The 16,268-nt window shown below is 46.4% G+C and overlaps 1 protein-coding gene across 1 annotated transcript; it reads left to right on the top strand.

Moving 5' to 3' along the window:
* The first annotated feature begins 2,332 nt into the window (after positions 1 to 2,332).
* MFSD14A (major facilitator superfamily domain containing 14A) lies at positions 2,333 to 16,183 on the top strand. The gene is made up of 12 exons (XM_065669533.1): positions 2,333 to 2,542; positions 7,873 to 7,968; positions 9,098 to 9,160; positions 9,767 to 9,894; positions 10,689 to 10,803; positions 11,503 to 11,721; positions 11,995 to 12,108; positions 12,484 to 12,555; positions 13,286 to 13,398; positions 13,566 to 13,663; positions 14,042 to 14,205; positions 14,850 to 16,183. Exons 1-12 carry the CDS (start codon positions 2,456 to 2,458, stop codon positions 15,054 to 15,056), a joined length of 1,476 nt encoding a protein of 491 aa, XP_065525605.1. The 5' UTR covers positions 2,333 to 2,455; the 3' UTR covers positions 15,057 to 16,183.
* The last annotated feature ends 85 nt before the right edge of the window (positions 16,184 to 16,268 follow it).

The raw sequence follows: 16,268 nt of genomic DNA on the forward strand, positions 1-16,268 counted from the left end.
AATACTGACTTTTTACTGCAATGTAAGTACTATACAATATACCCTCTAGAGTAAAACACAATCTGTTGATTCATGTTCCAGTTTAGAAATGGAGAGTTTTTATAACTAATTTATAATATATCACAAACCTGAACAGAGTGCACAAACATACTGCTGTAGATGGTGTATAACGCATTTCCCTGCCCTTTCCTGAAGGCTGTTTCACCAGCTGTGCACCAGTGATTGTCAGGACACTTCACTTCTGTTTCTTTTGTCAGTTCTTCTCTGATTTTAGTGATCACATGCAGCATGATTTAAACTTTTTAGCATCATTTTAGGTCGTTATACACCTAAACAGAAATTAGAGACCTAAAAACAGAAGTTAATTACTCATCAACTAAGCAAAGGAACAGAGTACTGGGATGCAGGGGACAGAGTTCTTCAAGTTTGGCCTAAAAGCAATCTGTATGAGTCTTGATAGAAACCATTGAAACCATCGTCTGTCTGGGGTTTCCCTTGGGGAGATGGTAAGTACTCTGTCCATTTTCATTCCACTTCCAAAAAGATGGTACTGTCTTCTACAGCTAGCAGGTACTGTTATGCATTTACATTGCATAGAAGGTTCAACACTACAGGTGTTTCAGTGTAACAGCCATTTTTTTATTTCTCTTCTTCAGGGGAATAAATGTCAGGAATTTGTCTCTCAGTTAAATAATGGCAGAGTGGATTATGTCAGGACTGGCATGGGTAAGTGGAGTTTGACATTTGAGAACATGTAGCTGGCTGAAATTCATGCCAGTAGAAGCAAATTGTACCTATCTAGAGTTGAATCTAAATGTCTGAATGATGAATTCTTACTTGAATTGTGTCTGCTCAGCAAACTTGATATGTGAGTGCATTTCTTTAGGGATGACATCAGTAACAGGGGTTGGTCTGATATAAAGATGTAGATAAAAACCCCATTACACAGGGTCTGCTGAGATGCATTAACTTCTTTAGTTGAGTCCCTTACACATCACATCTATGTTTGTGTGTAACTTTCCCACCAAAAGTAACAGCACTGTCTCCAAGGGGTAAGCTTGAAACTGTGTCAGAATTTTAGGATCCCTCTGTTTTTCAGGTGAGAAACCCTGGATCAAAATTGTCACACACTTGGTGTGACTTACTGACACTTGTGACAAGGCACTGGTAATAGCAGAGGCTGCAAATGACCTTTCTCCCCTGTGGGTAGCAGTAGGTCCACACTTTGTACGTTGAGCTGGAGTCTGCTTGCCTTTGTCTCACTGTGAGACCAGAGTGGATCCATTAGCGTGAGTAGGGCTGTGAAATTCCAAGTTCTGTAAAAGCTGCATTATGATGACATAAGAAGGAGCTTGGTCTCAAGGTTAATAGTTTAACTCAAGTGCACACCATCCTAAGTGTTCAATGATTTACACCCCTTTGTGATTACACACCCATAGTGCTGCCTGTGGTGAAAGGGAGCTAGAGCTCAGGTTTGCCTTAGCAGCCACTGTTGGTATGGACAGGGAAGACACTAGTATGCGACTGAGGTTTTGGGGGAACCAGTGTTGCAGGAGCAGGGGAGATAAAGATAGGTAGTACGAGGCCTGGAAGATGAACAGAGAAAAGACGGGTATGTGGATATGGCCACTGGGAGCTGTGTGTTAGACATGAATGTAATCATGCTGGATGTGCACAGATGTTCCCACTACTGCTGCCAGACATCAGCCGTGAAGGAATTTCAGAGAATCACAGAACCAGCCAGGCTGGAAAAGCCCTTTCAGCTCACCCAGTCCAACCCTTACCCCAGCCCTGCCCAGGCCACCACTGACCCATGGCACTGAGGCCTCATCTCCACGGTGTGTGCACACTTGCAGGGACGGTGACTCCAGCCCTGCCCTGGGCAGCCTGTTCCAATGCCTGAAGAACGTTTCCAAGCTGGATTTTTAAGCTGGATTGTCTCAGAGGGTACGGACTTCGGCTCTGGAAACGCCAAATTCCAGGTATGTCCTGGAACAACTGACTGGTTTCGCTCCTTTATTCCAGGTCCCCAGCCAGCCGGCGGAAGAGGGAGGGGAGGAAGGCTGGGAACAGCGCTGTGGGCTCAGCTGGCAGCGGGCAGGCCCAGGCCCGCGGGCACCGATGCCGGTGCGGGGTGCGGGGCCCGGTGCGCCGGGGCTGCCCGGGGGAGGAGCGGAGCAGGAGCCGGGGCCGGGCCCCAACTTCTCTCGCCCCGCCGCGGCGGAGGGCGGGCGGCGTGTCCGGTGCACGTGACCGGCGTCCTGCCAATGGGGCGATCGCGTGATGCACGGCGGCTGCGCAGGAGGGTGGCGGGGTGGTGGTGGGGGGGAAGTTGGCCAAGATGGCGCCGGGTGTGTGAGGGCAGGCGCGGCCGCGCGGGGAGGGAGGTGAAGGCCCGGCTGCCGGGGAGGGTCCGCTGCTGCCCGCGCTCCCCCCGGGGCCGTAGGATGGTAAAATGACCCAGGGTGGGAAGAAGAAGAAGCGTGCTGTGAACCGCAGTATCATGCTGGCCAAGAAGATCATCATTAAGGACGGCGGGACGGTGAGGCCGGGCGGGGCCGGGCGGCAGTGGGGAGAGCTGGCGGTGCGGAGGGCGGGCAGCGGATGGAGAGGGACTGGGGGCCCGCGGGGCTCGGTTTCGGTTTCTTTTTTGTTGGCGGCCCCTGTAGCCGCGTTCTGGCATCGCGGGCTGGTTCTCTTGATGCCGTTGGCAGAGGAACACCTGTAAGAGCGCCAGGATAGTGCTGGTCGTCACCAGTGGTGTTGTCTGTCAGCCGAGGCCGGTGTTTAGGGCTCAGGAGCGAGTGTCGACTGAGGAGTCGGGCGTAGGTAGCTGCAGATCGCTTGCATCTGTGCGCGACCATCCGATATTATACCTTAGTCCTAACCTAAACCTGACCTTATATTGGACATTATTGAAGTGGATCTTTGCAGAAGGTATAGCTGCTGGGAAGCAGCTGCACTAGGGGAGGTTTGGATGGAGCTGAGGAACAATTCCTTCCCCAGAGGGTGCTCAGGCATTGGAACAGGCTGCCCAGGGCAGGGCTGCAGTCACCGTCCCTGCAAGTGTGCACACACCGTGGAGACGAGGCCTCAGTGCCATGGGTCAGTGGTGGCCTTGGCTGTGCTGGCGTAAGGGTTGGACTGGGTGAGCTGAAAGGGCTTTTCCAACCTCGGTCACTGGAGACATCTGTGTGCTTGGAGCAGCAGCGGGCAGCACAGTGGCCTGGCTCGGCCTGAAGGAACACAGGAACCCCTCCAGTGGTGCTGGTACAAAGGCTGGCTGTGATGTCTTCCCCTGCACAGGGAGTGGATCCCATCACAGCTGCCTTCTGCTTCCAGAGCCTGAGGAAGAGGAGTCCTGTGAGTGGGACAGTGCATCAGAGAAGTCCCATGAAGGGTAGTGGCAGAAGTGGTTTGCAGTTCTCTTTAGCTGCCTTGCTTCCTCTTAAATACAGAAATTCCGAAAAGAAAGGAAGCTGCTTCATGTTTTGGCTGCTGGAGCTTGTGTTTGTCTTGAGTTTCTTTTAAATTGATGAGTAGCATTGCTTCCAGTGTAGCGTTGCCCCTGGATTTTTCCATTGTGGAATATTGTGTAGCTTCTCAACACAGTGTCATTATTTCAAATAAAGAGACATCTTGACAGCCTAAATTGCTGGTGGCCTTTCAGTTTGTCCATTTGGAACAATAAGGGAGAGGAGGGAGTTGGTAGAGGCACTAGTGACCGTGTCTGGATTACTTAGTGGAAAGAAGCAGAACTAATTCCAGTGATGGCTGTTGATGTTTCCTAGTATGTGTTTTCCTGCTCTTTGTAAAGGTGGAATGTATGATATTACCCTGCACAAATGCTAAATGCAAGTGGTTTAGAATGGTCATAGAAGGAGAGTACATGTTGTTACTCACAGGACAGGTGCTTCAGAACCTCTCTCTGGAGTAATCATTGATTAAAAAATTGATTAAAGTGCGAGTGTCCTTTATCTCTCAACTTCAACTGTCTTTTGCTGAGAGAGGAGAAGGGATATTCTAACACTGCATGAAGTGATACCTGAGGTAGCACACTCGGTGCTTCCCATTGGTGCCAAAAGCAGAGTGCAAACTTGCATGAGTTCTGTACCATTTTTAGCTGGGGTTAAGGAAAAATGGGCTAGAAGCATTAGATGAAGGTATGCAGATTGCTGTTAGATAACAAAAATACCAGCTTGTGGTACTGTCTGCCTTCAAGTAAATGTTTTGAGAATGAGTTTGTTTTACATATGTTTGTAAATTCTGGTATGGCGGAGTGTTCTTTATAATGACAGCAAACTTTATGCCTGGATTGTTTTTTAACATCTGCTGAAAGGTTTGAGCAGCTGCCTTTGCTCTGTCTCCTTAGTTTCTTTGCTTACCCAATGTGCTACGTGACATTATGGGAAACCGGTGAATGTCTCCAACTGGCAGACCAGCAATTAATTAAGCATCCAAGTGTCTGTTTCCAGCCTGATTGGTTAGTTCGAAACTATTGGGCATCTAAGATGACTCTGTGACTGTCGCCAGCAAGAATATACAGCTGTTTAATGAGGCAGTGTTGCAGGCAAAAAGAGTTTACAGATGGGAAACTTCAGTCAGTTTAATTTATTGCCACTTCTAATCAGCAGTTCTGCCATGGAAAGAGGAAAACAAGCAGGTGGGGAAACCTGCTGTTGTCTCTACAGAGCCTCTCCTCCTGCCACAGGTTACACTGAGGTGGTGGGCTCTGCAGGAGGCTGTGTTGGTGGATGGTGGTATTTTACTGGTGGTCTCTTTGCAGCTTAGGAGCTGCAGCACAGGACAAAATATGCACTGGTGTGTACTCAAGTGTGTGTTGTCACATTCACCAGAGGAGCAGCAAAATGGTTGGTTTCAGCACTGTTCTTAATTTTGCCTTCCTTTGTGAGCAGTTGGAATTCATCTGATGTAAGATTATGCATTTTGGAAACAGCCTTGAAATGAAATAGGAGGTACCCACCTGGGCAGTGATAGGGAGAGGCAGAGCTTAGTACTTGCTTTGGAGCCTTTCCCTCACCAGCAGAGCAGTAACAGCCATCATCATCCATGTGATGCCTTTGTTGCTTTCAAGGTTACTCTCTTGTCAGGTGTGTGTTCTCAGGGTTGCCTGGCACATCCACGTTTTATCATGGGCATGACTGACAGTACAGCGTGTTTGGTTAAAGATGTTTTCTAACTAGAGAAAGGGGCATTCTTAGCACCGTTTGTGTGCCACAGGTTCTGCCAGAGACTAATAAGATTGGCTGCGGCTACACAGTTGTAAGGGAGAGTTGCTGTTACTCTGATGGGAACATCTCCGTTCGGGATTGTTCACACAAGTATCTCTTTTCTGTGCCTTACCTCCAGGTGGAAGGCTTCTGGTTTGGTGGCACTTAGGTTATTACATCACATGACAGGCACTTTGTTAGCCAGTTTGTAAAGCACAGCGGGGCAAGTGTGTGGAGTGGGACAGGGCTGAATACCCAACACCTGCACTGGGCGTGTTGGGGTAGGAGGGTGCATCAGACTTGTCCTTGTGAGCTGAATGCACATCATATATCTTAGTGCGCTGTAATATCTCCACTTCTTCAGCTCCTTCCCTCTTTCTTCCACCTGAGGAGTATTTTTGCTCTGTTATAGTTGCAACTATCTTTAAAAATAGCTATAGAGGTGATAATCTAAATGTGACTAATACTTCTTTTTTTATATATAGATCAGAGTGAATAACAGTAGCTGTGATAGGGGAGCATAAGCAACAAGAAAGCAAGGAAGCTTAAGGAAGCTGGTGATCTGAATGTCACCTCTGCTTGTTTCTGCCAGTGTAATGGCAACACCTGATCAGGTTCTTACAGTGGGGTGACCTGACAGGGTCAGGAGTCACCAGCAATTGAGCTGTGCAGGATAGCCACTTCAACCGGACATGGAGCTTGTGTTTGCTGCCTGTGAACACAGCAAAGTGCTTTTGATGCTTGGTGCCTGAAGGGACTGGGGTCGTTCCTGACTCCAGCCTCACCTGCTGTAATACACTGGGGTCATGAGCCAGTAAAAGTGACAGGGATCTGGGGGCTGTAAGAGTGAACCTGGCTTCATGAGACTGTTGCTCACAGTTTGTGCAGAGCTGGATAGATTTTAACCCAAAACTAAAGTAAGGGTCGTGGGTGGAAAGGGAGAGGAATTGTGGGAAGTGAAGATAATTATAGCTGCTTTCTGTACCTATAGACTGTTAATTTACCTCCTAAAGAGAACAGGCTATAAAAATAGCAGAAATATCTGTATGGTATGTCTGTATTTACAGAAAAGGGCTGGGGAAAGAAAATGAACACAGTGCTAAGGTACTTTTGTAGCTCACCTGTAGGATGGTAAAATATTGGTATAGTTTCTTTAGAAAATTATTATCTTTTGTAGTAGTAGGGGTGAATGGCCAGTGTGGTTTTCTGTACTTCCTACAGTTGTTCAGAAGGCTTTCCTTCCTCCCTCCCACCTCCCACTTGTTGGAAATACTGGAATCTGGAAAGAAGGGCTAGGTATGACTTGCATAAATCTTGTCATGAAAGCAAGACTGAAGTATTAACTGCCCTCACCTTCAATTGTGTAGTGTCTGAGGTCGGAAGGCACTTGTGAACATCTCTAGCCCAGCTACCCAGTCTCATCCCCAAACAGGGTCAGCTGGAGCAGTCCAGTCAGGTTTGGGGGTGGAGACTCCACAACCTCACTGGGCAGCCTGTTTCCCCAGGGCTTGTTTTGTTCCAGGTTTAAGTAGAATTTCCTGTATTTCAGTGTGTACCTTCAGAGCTGTCCCTGACGCCTCTGAGAGGAGTCTCGCTGCTTGTCTTTGCTCCCTCCCATCAGATATCTGTACACATTGGTAGGACCCCCCCCCCCCCCCCGAGCTTTCTTGAGAAGCAGTGTGTTTGCTGAGTACAAGTGCTAGGTCTGATCAGATCGGTGGTACTCTTGTCAGTAACTTACCTCCAGACAGAGCCAGGAAGGTAGATGCTAAGGCAGCACTCATAAGCTTATAGCATGCTCATGAGCTTTCTCAGGAGTTACTCATCCTGCCTCCTTCTGAAAATAGCTAGTGCACCGTTTCCTCAATTTGCAAATGATGAGCTGTGGCATGTTGTTTGACAGGGTGGCATTTACAGGTGTATGAGATGAGCAGGTTCTCCCACCCGTGCTCTTTTTGTTCTCCTCAAAAACTACTTCTGATTATACTAAATCACCAAATAATTTAAGGTTCCTTATTTCCAATCTTTTATCCAGGTCTCTTTCTACACCTGAGGCACATTTTGCCTAACACAGGCCTGCTGTCAGGATTTGGGAAGTGATAAGTGCTGTTCCTGAGGTTCAGTTCTGGTGTTCTTTCTTTCAGTTTTTCTTCCCTGATTCAGAGCTCAATTTTTCCTGTAGCCATGGTGCCTTTTAGTAGCAGAAGTACTCTTAAAGCTGTTGGGCAGACCAGGTAATCAGACTTTGACATCTTTTAAAATAAGAACTTGATTTCCATGCAACATTGTGTGGTCTTAAGCATTTTTTCTCGAGGAAGAGGAACTAATTCCCCAAATAAGAGGCTGTCTCTGCTCTCAGCATCCTTGTTCCCCAGACTGGCGGTAGAAGTGGTTTATTTTTCACTTTGAGATGGGAGCACGCTTTGTATTCTGCAGGTGGTTAAGACACTTCAGGGTGATGGCAGCAGAGGGTTAAAAAAAAAAAGGAATGTCAGAGTACCAGTTAGCTTGAGTAACTGTATTCCAGGTTCCGAGTCCTATTCCATTCCTTAGTCCTTGTATTTGTAGTGTTTACATACATTTCTTGTGACAGTGGTGGATTATTAGACGTTTTAATCACCTGGTTTTTCTCTTGTTTTAGCCTCAAGGAATAGGTTCTCCAAGTGTCTACCACGCTGTGATAGTGATCTTCTTGGAGTTCTTTGCTTGGGGACTCTTGACAGCGCCCACCCTGGTGGTAAGTGATAGGCTGAAGATTCTTTTCACTGTATGGGAGATGGGACATTTGCTGCAAAGGCACTGCACATCTTCTGAATTAAATGACAGTGCTACAGCATTGAGCTGCTCTGTTGTGCATGTGAGAAGTTTTGTGGTTTAGATTCCTGGACCCAGCAGTGTAATGGGGCAGCTGGGCTGTTTATGTGCAGTCTGCTAATGCTCAAGCTGACATGTAAATATGTTCTGACTTGAAACCAGCAAGACAGCAGCGAAATCTCTTTCCTTTCAAGATACTACAAAAATTTAGCACGTTACAAATGTAAGGACAAAAATACACTTGAAATTTGGTCACATTTCAAGGGAGGGAGATCTTTGCTGACCTGGCTGCGTTTTAAATGGAGGCTTTAGTGTGCAGACCCTGTTAGACCAGTCAGGAGCTTCCCTGTGATTAGCGAGCCAGTCATCCCAGCGTGTTTGTACCAAATTATTTTCTAATGGAGTTGGTTGCTTTCTGTCTGGATTTAATCTTTGACAGTGACACATGCTTGCAAATTAAAAGGAGCAAAGGCTTAGGGATCTCCAAGCGGACTCCACCTAAAACGCAGTCTTGGTGCAGCTTGGTAAGCTGACATTGACCAGGGACAGTCTCCTCCTGGAGATGAGCTGCACTTTGGTCACTGGATGGAGTCCATCTCGTGTGGCACAGTCAGACTGAGGGGTGCTCCTGTCTTATCTGCACAGCTGGGCTCTGGCCACTGAATGGAGAGGCACCTAAGAACGATGGGGTCTCTTCTCTCCCTCCCCAGGCCCCACAAGTGACACTGTAGCATGTGGAGACTCCAGCCTGAGACCATTTTCTGGGTTCTCTGTGGTCTGTGTAGATTTCAGGCACTGAAGCCAGATGACATGAATCCTTCCCCAGGTGTGAAGAGAACTCAGGCCTCTAGCACAAAGCTAAAATCTCAACATGCCTTCCTTGTGAATTAAAGACTAAACAGATTATTTGTGGTTCCTCTTGTTTTTTTTCCCTATATTCTTGAAAGTATAAAACTCCTGTGGTTGTGTCGCTGTAGGTGTTGGACACATCATGAGCAATGTGCATAGTTAATACTTTCTGTAAATGACAGTGTTTTGTATTTTCTCTCCAGGTTTTGCATGAAACCTTCCCAAAACATACATTTCTAATGAATGGTCTAATTCAAGGAGTAAAGGTAAGGTGCAAAAGTTTCTAGCAGGCACAATGTAAAGTGAGTGGTGGGACGAATAGAGAATTGACTGGAAAACATAATCCAGAGGTTTTTCAGTAGAGCCTTCACAGTACAAATAAACCAAAGGAATACATTGTTGCTAAAAAAGCAAATCTGCATTTTTTTAGTGAGATACTGTTTTGTCTCCACCCACTGTTTGGGGTCAGCAAATAAGAGGGCAGTTGTCCAGCGCCAGATGGCACACGTGGTGTTACAGTTGGATAGTGGTTTACTTGGAGCTTGTTGCTGCGGTGGGGCTTTTCCAATTACTTATGTGAATTCAAAGTACATAAAACTACAAAACACAGTTCATGAACCTGCAGATGCCACTGGATCATCTGCATTTTGAATTTTGTGTGGTTCTGAGGTAACAGATCTCAAACTGTTGCCTCAGTTGTGTGTAACCAGACATGGGTAACACTGGACCATGTTGCCTTCAGTGCATTGCACGAGAGTCATCAGCTTTACTCAAAGTAGAAGCCTGGCTGTTGTCAGTTTGTGGTAGGATTTGCTGTTGCTGTTCCAACCACTTCCAACCATTCTAACAGGAAATACTTTTATTTCATTTAGGGCTTGTTATCCTTTCTCAGTGCCCCACTCATTGGTGCCCTATCCGATGTATGGGGACGGAAGTCCTTCCTGCTGCTAACAGTGTTTTTCACCTGTGCACCAATACCACTGATGAAGATCAGCCCATGGTTAGTGGATGCTTTCACACTACATCTGTTGTTTCCTGACAACGTTGCTTGTGTTCGTATTGTTGATAAAATAGTGTTTGTGCTTCATGGAGGGTTGATGCTTTTGTATTCCTTTGGTGCAAAGCTGGGAGAGCAGAGTCGAACTGGAGCAGCTGCCATGAGGCCAAATGCCTTGGTCAGGATTTTAAGAGCTGTAGGTTTTGAGCTCTTTGCTGAAGGCTCCACTTCCTACTGCAGGTACTTCTGCCTAGATGCTAGGATGCTAGATTGATACTAACATACTAGAATGCTCTCCAGTAAACTCTGCGGGGCAGAGCCTCTTCAGGTAGCTCCGTGAGCCTTTCCAGCCTTCACTCTGGTCACACATAGTTCCTCATCCCTTTTCTGGGAAGTAGTTTGTTTCCAAGTGTAGATTCATGGTGCAAATGACACGTGTGGCAGCTGTAGCATAAAGATAAGGCTTGTGTTGACCTCTCAATGACCAGATTCTCAAAATCCTGAAGTTCCTGATTTGCTTTGGGTCACAGGCATCCAGCCAAAGGTAAATCCAGCACCTCATCTCCTACGAGTTCTTAACCACAGCAGCTTTCTGTAGATGTAACAGAATTCCAGTGCTTGCCCTTGGTGCGCTAAAGGGGAGCTACGCAGCTGTGTCGAGACACTTTCAGTTTGCCTTTATCCACATTTAACTTGGTATTTGTCATGGCAAATTGGACAAGGTGATTTATTGTTGAACTGTGCTTGGGCTCTTTGTTCCATTTACTGTTCTGATGGGTTGCTTTGCACTGTTCTAGGTGGTACTTTGCCGTTATCTCCGTCTCTGGAGTGTTTGCAGTGACATTCTCTGTGGTTTTTGCATATGTAGCAGACATAACCCAAGAACATGAAAGAAGCATGGCCTATGGCTTGGTAGGTATTTTTGGGGCTTTGTTCCTGTGTCTTTAGTACTAAACCCTTCAGCAGAGGAAGCTTTTCAAAGTTGCATTCTTGCCTCTTCTGCGGCAAGTTTGGAGCAAGGTTTTCCTGTTGAGTTGTTTTTGTTGCTGTGTCTCTTGAATATTCTGCTTCTAACTTCAAACCCGTTAAAAGCTGTCTTTCGTGTGTCTGTTTTAGCAGTTGTTACCAGTGTTCATGGTGTAGTTTGGGAGGCTCTGAGTTACCCCTCCGTTGTTTCTCACACTAGCATTACTCCATTGTCTTGTCAAAAATCTAACCTTTTGTTCCTGGATGCTGTTGGAACTGCTGCTGTGTGACAGCTCGGTGCTGCCTGCTCCAGTCTCCAGGCACTGCTGCAAGCAGTTTGTTTGTCCAAGTTCTTACACCTCCTCTCCATTTCTCTGTGTCTCCCAGTGACCTGCCTGGTCTCAGGGCCCTCAAAGCCTGCAGTTACAGAGGAGCAGAATGGCAACTAAATAGTTTCTTTCTGCCTGTACACATCAGGAATTGAGAGATGCTGGGAAAGAGCCACTGCTACCCCAGTGTCCCAGGAGGGAGGTTACTTTCAATCCCTACCTGATGGAAAGGGTTAGGCTTGTGAAAATGGGGGCAGGTGGGTAGCAGGACTGTTGACTTTTGACTGTAAATCTCACCAGCTGCTCCTTGTTGTAGGTGTCAGCAACTTTTGCAGCAAGTTTAGTTACCAGCCCTGCTATTGGTGCCTACCTTGGTCGAGTCTACGGAGACAGCCTGGTCGTGGTGCTGGCTACAGCCATAGCCCTGTTGGACATCTGCTTTATTCTCGTTGCTGTACCAGAGTCGCTGCCAGAGAAGATGAGGCCAGCGTCCTGGGGAGCACCCATTTCGTGGGAACAGGCTGACCCGTTTGCAGTAAGCTATTATAATGTGGAGTATTTTGTTAGTTGCAAACCTTGAGCTTTTGAGACAGGGAAGAGAATGAATTCGCTATGTTTAAGGCTTGAAAAACTGCATCTTTCAGGTTTAACTTTGTGTTGCTGCTAGTACTTTGCCAGTGACCACCCAGGGAAGGTTCTGGTGGTACCACAGCACAGCCCCAGGAACTGACAAGCTTTTAGGGTTCTTGCTAGGTTGCTTGTCGAATATGAAGATTAAATGGTTTCTAATACTATTTTCTTGCCGTAGTCACTGAAGAAAGTCGGCCAGGACTCAATCGTGCTGCTCATCTGCATAACGGTCTTTCTTTCATACCTCCCGGAGGCAGGGCAATATTCCAGCTTCTTCCTATACCTCAGACAGGTAACTCAATGTTTTGATATGGATTTAAACAAAAATGAATTTACCGGGCAGTTTGCAGCATGGATGAATGAACGCAGGACATGGAGATAAACCTGCTGGAAGCTGCAGAGTGCACTGGTTAAGTCCTCTTCCTGTTCCGGTTCTGTCTCTTCTTAGAGACAAATTGTTTTCTATTTATGCCCGTTTTTTTGTGTGTACTTGCTTGATTTAATGGAAGGAACAAACCAAACAAGCCCCCACCCAATGAAACCCCCACCTTTTCTTCTAAGTTAGGGAGGGGTTGAATAATGCCAGCTGTGTGCTGTGCATTTGATGTTTGTGACACCTTGATATGTACTTTACTGTTCATCATTCAGTTGCCTTTTTTTAACACAGATCATGGGATTTTCATCGGAAAGTGTTGCAGCATTTATAGCAGTCCTTGGGATTCTTTCCATTATTGCACAGGTGAGTTCCCACTCTGCATCCCGTTGGCTTGGTAACTCCGGAAGAGCCGAGCGCTGTGCAGAACCTCCACAATGCTGCAGTTCTCTTAGGTGAAAACCCAGGCAGGGTTTGGTTCCTCAGTATCCAGACTGCCTTGTGTTGGGAAAACCAAATCCTTTGTGCATCAAAGAAGAGATGACAGTTTGTTCATGTTATTTCACAGAATCCCAGACTGGTTTGGGTTGAAGGGATCTTAAAGCTCACCCAGTTCCAGCCCCTGCCACGGGCAGGGACACCTCACACTAGAGCAGGGTGCTCCAAGCCCCTGTGTCCAACCTGGCCTTGAACACTGCCAGGGATGGGGCAGGCACAGCTTCTCTGGGCACCCTGTGCCAGCGCCTCAGCACCCTCACGGGGAAGAGCTTCTGCCTTAGATCTAACCCTAAAGCTCCCTTCATTCAGTTTAAAGCCATTCCCTGGTCCTGTCACCACACCCCCTTGTCAAAAGGGCAGGTACTTGCTACACAATTGCTGGTTTTTTGGTGGAGATTCCTGAATTCTTTGCAAATGCTGCTTATGGAGAACTGCACGTGGCTTTTGAAAATTAATTTGCATGTCTTTAACAGAATAGAATGTTTTGAGGTGTTTTGCTTTTTTAATTCATTACTCGAGCTGCATGGATCGAACACGTAGAATAAAATGTTGTTTTACTTTGAAATGTTTAAGTTTTCTCTCTCTTTGCCCATGTCAGACGATAGTTTTGAGTTTACTGATGCGGTCCATTGGAAACAAGAACACCATCCTCCTGGGCCTTGGCTTTCAAATACTGCAGCTCGCCTGGTACGGCTTTGGATCAGAGCCCTGGTAGGTGAATATCATCGTAGTGTCGGAATGGTCCAGCCCTTTCCTGCATGTTACCCTTTATCCAAGGGAGACGCTCAAGTGTGTGTTTGGGTACACATATGTACACATGTACATGTGTGCCCACATGCCACGGGACAGTGCAGTCACCCATGTCTGTGTGCTTGCAGGATGATGTGGGCCGCCGGTGCTGTGGCAGCCATGTCCAGTATTACTTTCCCGGCTGTAAGTGCACTGGTGTCCCGAACGGCGGATGCTGACCAGCAGGGTACGTGTTGTCCTCATTCACACTGCACCTTCCAAGTATTGTGTCCTTCTGACACAGAGGGAAAACATTCACCAAGTCTCAATAGCAGCAAAATCAATAACAGACTTCAGGTGCTGGCCCTCGCCTCACGTTTGACAGACGTTTGCTCTGTTGTGCAGGTTGCACACAGCAATTTACTCAGTGAGACAGCAAAAATACTTGAATAAAGGAATTTTTCTGTCCCCCACCCCCCGCTACCTTGCTACCCAGTATTGCAGCATCATTTAGAGACACTTGCCTGCTTGCATCAGTTTTACGTGACTGAAGTACTGCTGATCTGTTAAAATAGTTGATTCTAGATGTATAAGTATAGATAACGGTGTATTTTACTGTTTCCAGGTGTTGTTCAAGGGATGATAACAGGAATTCGAGGCCTGTGTAATGGCTTGGGCCCAGCACTTTATGGTTTTATATTCTATATCTTTCACGTTGAACTGAATGAACTCCCCATGCCTGAGTCGCCATCAGGAGGCAGTGTGGTCACACAGTACCACTTACAACAGGTATTCTTATCTTACAGTTTCCAAAAACACAAGCTGGGAGAGCCTGTGCTCACTGGCACTGTCTGTAGCCTACTGAAGCGTGCAACAAGAGGTTCTTCACTCGCTCTTGCCAAGGGCGGTTGATCTCTAACTTTACCTGGATGGTTTTAGTTTAACTCTCGGAGACAGCTGACTGTAGCTCGGTAACTGCTGACCCCTGTGAAGAGACCTGATGGAGGGGAGGATGGGCTGAACAGCAGCGTCCTGGTGTTCCTGTCTCCCTGGCACTGTATTTGTGTTTCACCTTGTATGTTTTGGTTTTGTTGCCCTTTAACCAAGCTCTCTGTACTTACTTTAGTTCCTGACGGATATTATTTGTTGAGGAGACTCAGCAGAAAGAACTTGCACTAGAAGAGGATGTGGGGGAGCATTAATAGGAAATCATATGCTCCCTCGTAAATGTCCTTTCCCCCATGGGGACATGTACTGTAGTGCTGAGTATAGCAAGGGACAGTTCTTCCTTTAAGGTCTCCTTTAAGCTCATCCAGTCCAACTTCCCCAGCACTAACGCATGTCACTGAGGGCTGTGTGTGTAACAAGCAGCTGTGATCTGCTCCCAGGTGGCTGAGGGCTCTAACCCTGTGTGGTGTTCCTGTTGTTTCCAGAACTCCATCATTCCTGGCCCCCCATTCCTGTTCGGAGCGTGCTCCGTGCTGTTGGCACTACTCGTTGCCTTGTTTATCCCTGAACACACCAACCTGACCGTCCGCTCCAGCAACTGGAAGAAGCACTGTGGCAGCCACGGCCACCCCCACAGCCCCCAGGCTCCTGGGGAAGCTAAAGAACCATTGCTGCAAGATACAAATGTATGACAAGAACCGAGGAAGGGATTTTGGACTTTGTTTTCCATCAGCAGTTTGGGATACACATTCCAGTTCCATCCAAAATGTCAGTTCTTAAGGTGATCTTAAGAAGTATCTTTCTGCATGAAATCCATAGGAATTAAAAAAAAAAATAAGGAAGTTTCTCCAAAGATGTTGCCACTGAGTTAATAATTTGCTTTTAAACACAAACTGTTACGTACTTGTCTCTTGCCATGAAGTACTGTTACTACTCAACCTTACCTTGTAGTTCAGAGACAAAACAGACCAGTCCAGGCATGAGCATGTGTCCTTCTGTTTCCTTAAGGTGGTGAGCTTTAATTCCAGTTGTGCCAAGTCTCAGTGAGACACAGTGGCACCCCCGGGGACCCCATTGTAACGGTGTGATGTCCTGGGTCAGGTGATTCAAAGCCTTAATGTACATGTACTCCAGGAGGAGCAGGGGAATCGGGATCATTTAGTTTCAAAGGCATAGATAGGGCAGGTTTTTTAGGTTTGTACTAAGATGAAATCACAGGAGCACGCTTGCTGAGCAGTCAGAGTTATTTTTATGTAAGTGCATTTACTCTTTCTATCTTTGAATAAACGGGAGTAGCAAACACTTGGTTAAGTGGGTGTTTGTTTTGAGCCTTCAGCGTTTACTGCTGGCTCCAAACCTCTGCTTCCCTATGTACCGTTTATTATACCACTATATTTCTGATGTTTGCATAATCATACAAGGACCTCAAAACTTGAATACACAGACTGAACTATAAGCTGATGATAGCCTTGAATATGTCCGTGTGCTATATAGTGGCCTTTGAGGACTGTCACAATAACCCTTTTGCATTACAGAGCTAATGTTTTAGTCCTAAATTTTCAGGACCCTTAGTACAGAAGAGAGCTTTATACAATTACCGATGTGAATTTCTCGAAAAGTGTATATTTTTGTGTCCAGTTGTATTATTTAAGTGTTCCTTTGTATAAATTTGTGTATAAAGTATTGTATAGGTTTAAAATGTTTTCATCTTGTGGTTATTGCTTAATGCTTTTTTACCTTTGAACATTCACCATGGTTGACCAAGAGCAGGAAAAAACCATGTAAATATCCTGTTAATAAAGTTGAATATTTTAATGAATTTTTAAATAACTGTTCCTGTCTCTTAAAGCCTCAACTGAAGGAAGTGGTGTAGTGTGTGTGCGTGTTGTACTGCAGCAGGGGAG

The sequence above is a fragment of the Lathamus discolor genome, chromosome 3, assembly GCF_037157495.1.
Source record: "Lathamus discolor isolate bLatDis1 chromosome 3, bLatDis1.hap1, whole genome shotgun sequence".
Classification (NCBI taxonomy): domain Eukaryota; kingdom Metazoa; phylum Chordata; class Aves; order Psittaciformes; family Psittacidae; genus Lathamus; species Lathamus discolor.

What these genes read in the sequence shown, in the direction of transcription:
- MFSD14A (XM_065669533.1), top strand. Translation starts at nt 2,456, where the DNA reads ATGACCCAGGGTGGGAAGAAGAAGAAGCGTGCTGTGAACCGCAGTATC. An exon ending in TGACAGCGCCCACCCTGGTG is followed by an intron (nt 7,969 to 9,097) that starts GTAAGTGATAGG and finishes TTTTCTCTCCAG; the next exon opens with GTTTTGCATGAAACCTTCCC. An exon ending in CACAGTACCACTTACAACAG is followed by an intron (nt 14,206 to 14,849) that starts GTATTCTTATCT and finishes TGTTGTTTCCAG; the next exon opens with AACTCCATCATTCCTGGCCC.